The sequence below is a fragment of the Phaethon lepturus genome, unplaced genomic scaffold (genome assembly GCF_000687285.1).
Source record: "Phaethon lepturus isolate BGI_N335 unplaced genomic scaffold, ASM68728v1 scaffold27445, whole genome shotgun sequence".
NCBI lineage: Eukaryota > Metazoa > Chordata > Aves > Phaethontiformes > Phaethontidae > Phaethon > Phaethon lepturus.
The window spans coordinates 5,853-14,659 of NW_010538810.1; the positions used below are offsets into that span (position 1 = coordinate 5,853).

Here is an 8,807-nt window from a genome sequence, read left to right on the forward strand (position 1 = left end):
CACGAGAGAAGCATGTACAGCAGCGAGGGCGAGCCAGACACGTCAGGGTAAGCTATGCTGAGACCAGCCTCAAAGCCCGGGGGTTCTCAGTTAAACACATCTGATGGTCTCATTTGGAAAAGTCCCTTTGCGCTGCTTTGGGATCGGTATGTGCCACTCTTCCAAGGTACGAGGAAGGCAAGATTTGTTCATCGTGCTCCTGTGGTAGACTATCAGGTCCCACAAAGCACAGCAGTCACACAAGCACCACAGCCCCAGCTCTGCTGGTTATCTGAATTGTGCCCAGTCCAGCACCTGCCCTGCATATTTACAGGGCAAGGATAAGGCCCAGATCTATCATTACACTCAGGGGCTTTGGCTGCAAAACGGGAAGCTCAAAAGCCAGTCTACCCTGTACGACAGCATGTACACTCCTTCAAGGTCTTCTGATGATCTCAAATTGCTCTCATTCAAAAAAAAGAAGTTCAAAGTCTGCTACCTGCAAAGTAGCTCAAGGCTCACTTATTTCAAGGGTGGAGGAGAACAGGGAGCAGTGCAGGGAGCCAGGAGCCTGCTCTTTGGGACACAACCAGTGCACACAGCAGCTCTGAAAGAGCTTCTCCACCAGCTACGCATATTGACACTATCCTTCAAACCCAGAAAGAAATGACATTAAGACCAGCTGTGTTTACAAAAAACAATTTACATTATCAACAGGAATAAAAGGCTTCTGGGGAGGGAAAACTGGTTAGTTAGGACAGAGTGCACCCGAGGTACTTCCAGAAGCAGCCCCCAATACCAAAATGCCAAGCTGTTCTCTTAAAAAGGAGCTACATCACCTTCAGAGTTTGGAAACCTTAACCACATGAGCCTGGTGTGAAAACACTCCCTAGCTCCCCCTGATTTCCAGCTACCTGAATTCAACACTAGCAACAGTAACATCCAAGAACATCTCACATGATGCAAAAAGTCAAGATAGCATCTCAATATAGAAGATTTCACAGCCTTAGTACCGAGCTTGGCAAAGCAGCTGAGCCCACTGTGGTTTCTTCAAAAACATGGACACTGCCCTGTGTTATGGGCACAGCCTTCCTGTACTGCCTTTCCTTCACGGCGAAGTACACCACAGTGCCAGGTCTATTCTGAAAAGCTCCGTTCACACAGCTGAGAATGATGAACGTCCTTGTGTCCCAGCACAACAGTCAATCTCAATTCTTTGCATCCAGAGCTGGTCCCACCCTCCCCCCTTCCTGTTTAGCCCTGGCTAACACGGATTACATTAAAGAGCCATTTCCACATTAGAACACGCCATGAACGCAGCCTTTCCACTCAGGCCCAATTAGAAGGGTGGGCACTTCCTCTGCATCTTCCCTCTCCTCATGTTTCCAGAGGCATTAGCACTCAGAGCAGACAGTTCTTCCTCCCAGCCCACTCTTCCTCTTTGTCTGGAGCCTGCCATGCTCATAAACTTGTATTACGACATCAAGCTGATAGGAAATCATGACGATTTCGCCGCGATTAAGTAAGGAGCAGATGGGGCCAACAGAGCTGGCCGAGCAACAAATCTTCTAAATTGGAGAATGCTGTCAAAAGAAATTAAAGCCTTATGCAAAAAGCCAACTTAAGATCACAGAAAAATTCCAGCTGGAAGGAACTGCAGGGAGGCATCTAGCCCAACCTCCCGCTCAATGCAGCACAGCTACGACCTAAGTGCCTTCACCTCTGCTGCAGTCCGTTTTAGGAAAAGCACAGCACACAAAGCACATCCACATTGTAAGTTGTAATCCAAGTTGTAAGCGAAGCACCTGAAAAAGCCAACTGAGAGAACAGGCAGAACAATGCAATAGCAGAACAGATCAACACATAAGCTTGAAAAATATCCCCCACACAGATGGAATTCAATTGAAATCAGCAAAAAAAATTAGGATGGCACACACCGCACAGGCTTGACACCTACCAGAAACATATCTAGCTTTCAGACTGACAGTGTTTTCCCAACACAGCCAGGGCTTGAATTCATCACGTATTACCAATACCCAACACCACAGAGAACAGTGGGCAAGACAGCGAGAGCAACATTACTAATGTTGCTAATAACTGAAACCTAGAGCAGCCTGTCCTCCTTTCGGAGCCTTTTATGGGAGAAGAGAAAAAGGCTCTCAATTGCTTGTACCAAGGAACAGTTTAAATAGGTTAAAAATAATGAAACAGCGTGCTGCACATACAAGCACTCTGCGCTCCAAATTAAGCCTTTAAAAGGTTGCCTTAGGACGCCTCTCTCAGTTGCTCTAAGGAAGTTAATAAATTGCTTTGAAACTCTGAACACAGCTTAGGAAGATGACTAACAACCTGTTGTCACAGTCTAATGTCATTACCTGAATTCTAGCACTTTCCAGGGAACATGAGGTTGTAGTTCTTGTACTTTATGGTCCCTGTTATAACGATAGCAACTTGTAAAGGGCCTGGGATCGCTCGCAGAAGTTCTTGACTCTTCAGCACCTCCCAACCCAAAACCTTTGCAGAGCTGCAACCAGAAGTCAAGATCCACAGAGTTTTTAATGCTTTCAGTTTTCAGTCTTTGTTACAAACCAAATAGATTATACAGCAAATGAATGTTCAGTATCACAGCATCTCTTTAAGGAAGGTTGCCATTTTGTTCATTGTTCAGCATGTCTGGTGCAGGCTGGTTTTCTGCAAAGCAGCATGACACAGCTAAGAGTGTAAGCTTACACTTCTGTGCAGAAGTAAACACACCATGTCTGAAAGACTTAACTGGACTCCATGCTGCTCTGCAGGACATGGTTTGCAGTTCTAAGAACTACAAACCGACGCATTTTGACGCTCCAAGCTATGAACCATTCTTGTTTAGAGTGCTTCTCAAGGACAGTTCTGTTTCTAAAACTTGACAACCCTCCTCAAAGTCACGAGTAAATCTAGTGGACAGAGGAAATAGTTTCATTTCCCTGAAACCAAATGATTTCCTCTGACTTTCGAATATCTCATGTCAAAGCAAGAAAAGTGGTGCCAAAACAATTCCAAGCAGCCACTCTGAAAACAGCTGCCAAGAAGGCATTTCATTGCCGCTTTTTCCCCTTCTGCCAATGCATGTTGTCAGATGCATCGCCTAAACAGTAGAAATCATATATAAGGACATAACATAGTATTCTAAATACCAGTTCTTAGAAACATACCAGTTTTCACATGAGGAATTGGCTTGTAAAGCATCCTTATTCAGATGGGGCAACACTCAGTCTAGAACATAGAAAAACATCCTAGCCAAAAGAATCAGCTACATGTCTTCTTCCACCTTCCAGGTAACAGCAAGAGACTGCTCTGACTCAGAGGAGATGCTTCCAAATGTGCACTGATACCTCTGAAGCCCAGCACACTTTTTGCCTCCCTGTACTCCCAGATTATCTATACAAATGTTTATTAGCACACAACATTCTCCAGCTAAAGGTTAACATCTTCTCAGGGCAGATCCTTCTGGTAAAGAGAGTATGCATAGTGACCGCACTAGAGTGCGGCCTTGACCCAGACTACCACTCCGTGACGACAGAGTGCACAGTGTAAGTACGATCTTGAAGAAACAGTTTTCAAAATGAAAGACCTTTTCAAACAGTAAAAACATGAACTGTGAGCAGGAACTCTGCTACATGCATGGAAACTGTCTAAAAAGCTAACATACAAACAACATTTACACAATAGGCATCTGGCAGCATTTTCAGACATTTTTTTAATTTATTCTGACATGCTATAAAGGAATAAATTACACTGTTAAAGAATTACCAGCAATAAAAGTATTTCTTTCTTTCAGCTGGGCTAGAATAGAAGTGAGAAGGAAGACAGCCTGGGGCAGTAACCAATGTGAACTCTGCATGGTGCGAGGCTGTCCCCAAGAACAAGAGTAAATCTGGTCATATCCACTTCACAAGAACTTGAAAGAAAATGCCTTGGTTTAAAACCATCCAAATACTCCATCCAAATTTTCCTTAAAACCAGCAATCACAAGTCAGTCCAGCCGGTGCATGACATGGCAACGCTCAGAGGCTGCCAATACTGGGTCTGCAAAAGATGCCGTTTCATTTTTTAAAAATCCAATCTTAGTATTGAGGGCTGGTCTCAAACAGGTTATAAAAATGCAAGACTGCCCCTTCCCCCTCAAGGAAAAAATACACATTTTTTTTTTTAAAACAAAATGAGGAAGAGTTACAACACTAAATCTAAAATGATTTAGAAAGAAATATGACTTGTTTTGCTTAACAAATGGCCTCGAAACCTGGTTTAAAAACAGGGTAATGTAGATTTCTTAAACTGATAACAAGGCAAATTAAAAAAAAAAATCTCATTTCCTTACAGAAACAGTTTTTAGTTTTTAATGAACTTGTAAACAAAAAAGCTCCCGCTTCAAAATAAAAACAAAATCCCAGATCATATAGATGTTTACAGTGATTACATTTATCTAAGCAACTTACATACAGGTTCAGTTGTAAGATGTTAACTAAATTTCGTGACAAATATGCTGTTTTTCCTTTTATACCAAGAACATTATAGAGTTAATGCAGAGTCCTAAAGATTATCTAGTAGTCGCTAAGTTTCTCTTAAGTCTTCACTTTAGATGCTGTTATTTCTAGCACAGGTAAGCAGGCAGAGTCTTTCATATGCTTAAAAACTGGAATCTTTGGTTACTACCATGTCAGCTGGCTTGGTATGTTGCACATAGAAGCCAACAACTTTAAGAATGTTTTAAGTGTACAACTTTCAAAACCCAGGGAGGAATAACCAGAAAAGAGTGCACAATTGTGAGCATTTACAATTATCACAACTGTTGCCGAAGACTGTTCATGCCATTCTTCCAAAACAATGAGATCTCATAAGCAGTGTAGTTCAAAGTAAAAAGGTAACAAAAATTGGCATATGCACAATTTTCTCCACTTGTGTGTCAACCATCAGTTAACTTTTCCACTTGAAAAAAATGCAATAGAAAACTGGACACCATGTTTCACTATCTCAGTAATATTCACAATTACAGCTGCTACAACTCAAAGTGCAGCATCATTGACACTGCCCAGAGCCAGTTTATACTGATATTAAGTTCTTTACACCAAGTAAATGGTTGCCCACAGCCACTGGCAAGTGTACGTATGAACTAAAATTTCTAGGATTTGGGGAGTGACAAGTCCTGCTCCGATCTGCTCTGCTTTGTCCCATCCTTGCCATGCTCAGAAACCTGTAAGATAAACACAAGGGCAACTTACTGATACGGGATGAAAACGAGAAACAGTCTTCACAATAGGAGAATTAAACATCAGTTATGGTAATTCAAAGGGGAAAATGCTGCTCAGTCTCAGAATTGCAGAGTGCCTGGTGTTCCTTTCCAAAGCTAACCAGCATTTGACACCACCCTTTAGCTTAAACACACACCTCTCACACCTATTGCTGCACTGGAAAACAGGCTTATGCACCAACTGGATGCCACATTCCTCAAATAGGAATTCAGACCAACAGTTTGAAAACAAGATGCGTTATTGCCACTAGGAAGCAGGATGTAATTTCATAGGATTGTTTTCTACTTGTCTGCAATGTCTCATGCTTATATCCTTGAATGTCAAACTGTCATCTGATTGCAGTGGTGCTCTTCAGAGACGCAGTACAGCAGTGTCAGACAGATGGAAAAGGAACAGGAATAACTTACCTTACAGTAGCTGGTGTTCACTACATGCTCACATGTATGACACTCTGGGCAACCAGAACAGAAGTGAGAACCTTTGACAGTGACTAGGAACACAGCATACCTTCTGTCCTTGCAAGGACAAGTGAACAACTCAGGTGACAGGGGAGGTGGGGCATCCAGAACAATTCTTCTGAAGTTTAGTACTTCAAATGACAAGTTCAAGACATTGTGGAAAAGGGAGAGTAAAGGAATACATACACAGATCTCAAAGAACCAGTTACTGCAAGCTAAGCCAGTCTTCTCTTCATGTGACTGCTTATGTACTCATCTCTGGTGACTCAGGTAGTAGCACTGTGCTTTAAAAAGAGCTAACAGGAGTCTCAATCAAAGACTACTTTGCCAAGCAAGTTTCCGTTCTGGATGCCCTCCAAACAGCACGGTATTCTGTCGATGTATGAATTGAGCTGAACAACAGCTCTCAGTTTTTGCAACTGAAATCTCTTCACAGTGAAATACAGACAAAGCTGACCTCAGCTATAATTTATGCTGTCAGCCAGAGAGAAGCAAGTACAAACAAGTCTTAAACATAGCCTGACTTCAATCAAAAAAATGCATCTGGATAGTAGCCAGAAGACAGCTTTAACTTTTCCAGAATAGGCTACAGGTAACTTAGAAGAGATTCAATAGCTTTATTTGAACCCAATCTTAATGCACTCAAGGACAATTCTCTTTATCCAGCACCATCAATTCTAAAAAAATCCTGTACCAGAATGAAGACAGTCATTCCCACTTGAGTGCAAATTCTCACAGAAACGCCAGTGATTCCTTAGTTCCACCGGTATAAAGTTGTCCATAACCCTTACTTGATGCATACAATCAAAAGTTACACCGTTTTTCCACTTAGTGCATTCAGCAGTGAACATTGATTCATTTGAACCACTTTCTCCATCAAGGCAGCCAAAACTAAGTCAACAACGGAGGAGTATGCTCCCAGAATGGAAAGAAACAGATCAACTCATTACTGTAGAAGCCTGGACATGTCAAATGAAAATGGGATCCTGAACCTGAGGACAAAGGACATGCTAGCAAATGATATGCTGCTCTTTGTTAGAATACCTCAAATCCAAGGTATTACGGGCAAGAGAATGCCCAACTCTACATAAAGCAATAGGGAACTGGATTCAACTCACAACATCCCTTGCAAGTCCTATTAGGCCTACAGAGAAGTGTTCCCCAACACAGCCCAACCACAGCTGTCAAATGGGATGTTGAGACATTCATGCAGCACACAAGACTTTACCAGTACAAAGAATATGCTGAAGAGTTTATGCCAGCATCTCTCTAACAAGTCTTCACTATATACAGGGTCAGCTCAAATCTGCACAATCATCACTCCTTGTCCCTTCAGGGTGTTACCCAAAACTTTGATAGCTGCGGATCTCATCAATGGGGTAACAGTAACTGTACTGTCATACTCCAAGAAGCTCCTCTACTTAAGAAGTGTTCAAACTTTTTCTCTGTTAAGTAGCTGCAGAGACAAGCAGTGAAAAGTATTTAGCTGTCAATTGGCTAAATCTCACGTAGTGAACTAACAGACTACCCAGTGAATCCTAATGGGACTGCTGACTGGCTTACAGAACTCTACACTGAAGTGAATTAAAAACATCTCTCACAAATGGATAGACTTTATCCTGGTGATTGACTGCTTGAGTCAGTTTTATGACTGAAAGAAGCTGACTGTAAGCATTGTTATGAATCACACCTGAACAACAGCTGCACTGTCAAGAGATCAAGAGCTAAACTTCCCAGAGTCAGCAGAGAAGTGAGAAGTTCTGTCTGTTGAAACAGTTCACCTCTCCCAAGTTCAAAACCAGCTGATCTTACTGTTACAAAAGACACTGCACAGGGTTCCAGAGAGGGGGAGGGTAAGAAAAAAAAAGGCCACTGACAGAACAGGCTATCCTGGAATCAAATAGCATATTCAGCCTCAATAACCTATAGGACTCAGTGATACGGTTTAATACGGATCTGAGTTAAGACAGCCAGGATTACCTATGAATGAGCACATGGTCCAAGCACTCTAAGTCATGTAAGTCTCTGTACACTGTTTGAAAGAATTAAGATCTCACCACCCTCCCCAGATGCACATCTTCAACAGTACAGTATACTGTATAAAGTGCAAGTAAGATTTTAACCAATAAACACATCTGTAAATTGCTATTTCCAGTACTCTTGCTAAACTGGATATGGTTACCAGAGGGGTGTAATTTTACACCATGAAGCCTTTTAAGCCACTTCAGCATAGGCTTTGCTACAGCAACTACATGACAATTTAACTGAACTCTGCAAAAAATAACCAGGTATTTCATTAATCTTCAATGTGACAGCAACTTATAACCCATACAGACTCCTGCTTGGGCTTAGCTGGTTTCAGAAAATCTTCATTAACAGGCAATATTCCACACAAAAAGGCAAGTAGGATTTTAGAAATCTGGAATCTTTACTTTGATGAAATGACTAAAGCTGCCTATTTTAGGAAGCTGGGAAGTCTTCAGATGTTTGACAAGCACTACTTTAATGCTTTGCTGACATTACAGCTCGATCAATCCCAAGGCCACAAGCCTTTTCTTCATGACGAGAAGCAGGGAGGAGGGAGTCATTCCCCCAAGAGGCTGTTACTCCATGCAAGTGCCACAGAAATTCTGCTAGAAAAACAGCAACTTCTCCATAGCTATAACAATGGGCCTCGCTACAAGGAACATCCATTAAGAAAGAGTAATGGTCTATCAGGTTCAACCTGAAGACAGCTTCCCCATTACTCATGCTTGTCAGTCAGCTGCAACTTTGTCACTAAATCATCATCAAGGTGGAAGCAGACAATCATTATAATGATTTTTTCTTCACTTACGGTATAGCACTCGGTCAGAGACCACCTGAGCCAGGAGAGCAGCACATTAAACCTTAGAATACTTCACCAGCAAACAGTATTTCAAGTGCATACAACTTGATTTTCAGGGCAGTGTGTGTTTATAGATCATCACCTCCTGTAAGACCTTCACTTTAAGGGCGAGCCATTGTGAAGAATCCGCATTTTTTGCTCAGATTATTTCCTCCTGCTCTAACAGCCACACCCCAACAGCAGGCTGGGTTCAGC

The 8,807-nt window shown here is 42.1% G+C and overlaps 1 protein-coding gene across 1 annotated transcript in view; it reads right to left on the reverse strand.

Moving 5' to 3' along the window:
* Window positions 1–3,697: 3,697 nt before the first annotated feature.
* The window catches only part of LOC104620660 (casein kinase I isoform alpha), a gene marked incomplete at its 5' end in the record, with an annotated part of 34,891 nt that continues 29,781 nt past the window's right edge, over window positions 3,698–8,807 (reverse strand). Inside the window, one exon of the mRNA XM_010286950.1 lies at window positions 3,698–5,209. Coding sequence (XP_010285252.1) covers window positions 5,202–5,209 — 8 coding nt within the window. The remainder of the gene's footprint in view (window positions 5,210–8,807) is intronic.